The sequence below is a fragment of the Neltuma alba genome, unplaced genomic scaffold (assembly GCF_004799145.2).
Source record: "Neltuma alba isolate B1F8T4 unplaced genomic scaffold, ASM479914v2 tig00002970_pilon, whole genome shotgun sequence".
NCBI lineage: Eukaryota > Viridiplantae > Streptophyta > Magnoliopsida > Fabales > Fabaceae > Neltuma > Neltuma alba.
Window position 1 is genome coordinate 40526 of NW_021633086.1, and position 1946 is coordinate 42471.

At 39.8% G+C, this 1946-nt stretch overlaps 1 protein-coding gene across 1 annotated transcript; it reads right to left on the reverse strand.

Moving 5' to 3' along the window:
* On the reverse strand, positions 1–1477 carry LOC114739910 (nodulin-26-like). Its single transcript, XM_028928015.1, has 5 exons — positions 1364–1477; positions 1056–1280; positions 746–952; positions 414–475; positions 1–253 (listed from the first exon to the last, which is right to left on the reverse strand). Exons 1-5 carry the CDS (start codon positions 1475–1477, stop codon positions 1–3), a joined length of 861 nt encoding a protein of 286 aa, XP_028783848.1.
* Between the last annotated feature and the right edge of the window lie 469 nt (positions 1478–1946).

Sequence of the window (1946 nt, forward strand, 5' to 3'; positions counted from 1 at the left end):
TTATTTAAATGATGAATGTGTTAGTGAATCAAAATCACTTGAAGGAATCACATTTGAAGCTTTCACGAAAGAAGCACTCTTTGTGATTTCTCGCATTGGCTTGTTTGTATATATCATGATGTTATACACCCATGCTCCTGCCACTGCTCCGGCCACCGGCGCTGTCATGTACACCCATATTCCTTTATATTGGCGCCACACTATTGCCGGCCCTAAGCTTCTCGCCGGATTCATGGACGCCCCGGTCACCGGCCTATCACACAAATAAATACACTAAAAACAATAAATTTTGAATATATAATATCTCTTTTCAAACATTGTAATGAGATCTGTGTTTAAGTGAAGATTATTAGTATTTGGGATAATAAAGATGATCACCCGGATTTGATCAAAAAAAAAAAAAAGATGATCACCCGGCAAACATCACATTGAGCAACATGGTTGACCCTACCGCCAGACCAGCCACCTGACTCATCTGCACAGTTCAAAATCACATAAACACAAATAAAAATCTTAAAATAAATTATCATTCAAAAGCAATTTCTAAGCAGCATATCAGTATATACATTTAATTAATTAACGACGTTTAGTTCATTTTAGTTCCATTCTTTAGTATTTCATCAAAGGCTAAGTATATTATATTCCCAACCCCATTATTCGCCAAGCATCTACGTACGTATCAGAAAAGTTAATCAACCCAAAAATAAGAAAAGGAAAGAAAAAGAGAATTCTGATATTTAATTACCGTTTTGTTATCTGTGGCCACACCACTGGTAGAATACTTAACAAGCATGATGTAGAAGGTGATGATGAACTCAACCACAAAACCTTGAAGATGCGTCCCAGATAATAGTGTTCCTGCGAAGTGGTCATGGGTTCCTGTGAAAATGAGCCTCAGAGTCCCGCTCGCAAGAATGGATGCCAGAATCTGAACTGATATATAAGCCGGTACCTGCAACATCAACGTAACATGAATCAAAACAAACCAACATTAATACACGCATGTTATTTCATATGAGACATCGAAAATAATGAAGGTAATTAAGGTGGTTGACCTGTATGAGGGGGAATCGTCCGGTAGAAGCAAAAGCGAGGGTGACGGCGGGATTGAAATGGGCGCCGGAGATGTGACTAACGGCGTAGACGAGAACTAAAACGGCGAGACCCCAAACTACGGCAATCCCAGTAAGCGTTATTTTGTTGCCGTAGCCCACGTCCACCACCTCGGATGCTTCGCCTGCAAACATCAGAAAGAATGTCCCGACGAATTCCGCCACCAACTGTAAATTAAATAGATATATTAGCGACTTTCTGCAGATAGAAAGTTTGAGACTTTAGAAAGAGGAGGAGGAGGAGGAGGGACCTTCTGCAAGAAAGGGACCAAGAGGCAGACGCAGGAATCTTCATTATTATTGGATTTGCCATTGACGTTCAGAACAACCTCATGGGTTCCTTTAGTTGCAGACGCCTCAGCCATCACCGATTATCACAGATCGACGACGGCGGATCAACAGAGAGTGAGAGTGAGAGTAAGAGTATGAGAGGGGGAGGAGGAAGAGGCGCCAATTTATGGGCACGGAAGAGTCCAAGAAGGCTGGGGGATGAAGAATTTGAGAGAAATGGGTTTGGCGATTTTTCTTCGAATGGATGAAGGAGACTTATTTTATAATTCCCATTGGAGAAATCGTTGAAGACTCTCAAAAGAGTTTCATGTTCTTTGTGGAGTTTTCTGAGGCAAACTGATCCACATGCTCTCAAAAATAAAACAAATTATCAGGATGCTACAACTTGTACTTAGCACAATGCTAGAAACTAAATCATGGTTTCTATCACTCCAACTTTCAAGATTTAGAAAATATTTAGATTAACTTTTTAGAAGTGATTTTATGATATATGAGATAAGTATGTAAAAAAAAAAAATGTTGTCTAGCTTGCATGTAAATACT

What these genes read in the sequence shown, in the direction of transcription:
- LOC114739910 (XM_028928015.1), bottom strand. Translation starts at nt 1,477, where the DNA reads ATGGCTGAGGCGTCTGCAACTAAAGGAACCCATGAGGTTGTTCTGAAC. An exon ending in TGGTCCCTTTCTTGCAGAAG is followed by an intron (nt 1,281 to 1,363) that starts GTCCCTCCTCCT and finishes TTTAATTTACAG; the next exon opens with TTGGTGGCGGAATTCGTCGG. An exon ending in GACGATTCCCCCTCATACAG is followed by an intron (nt 953 to 1,055) that starts GTCAACCACCTT and finishes TTGATGTTGCAG; the next exon opens with GTACCGGCTTATATATCAGT.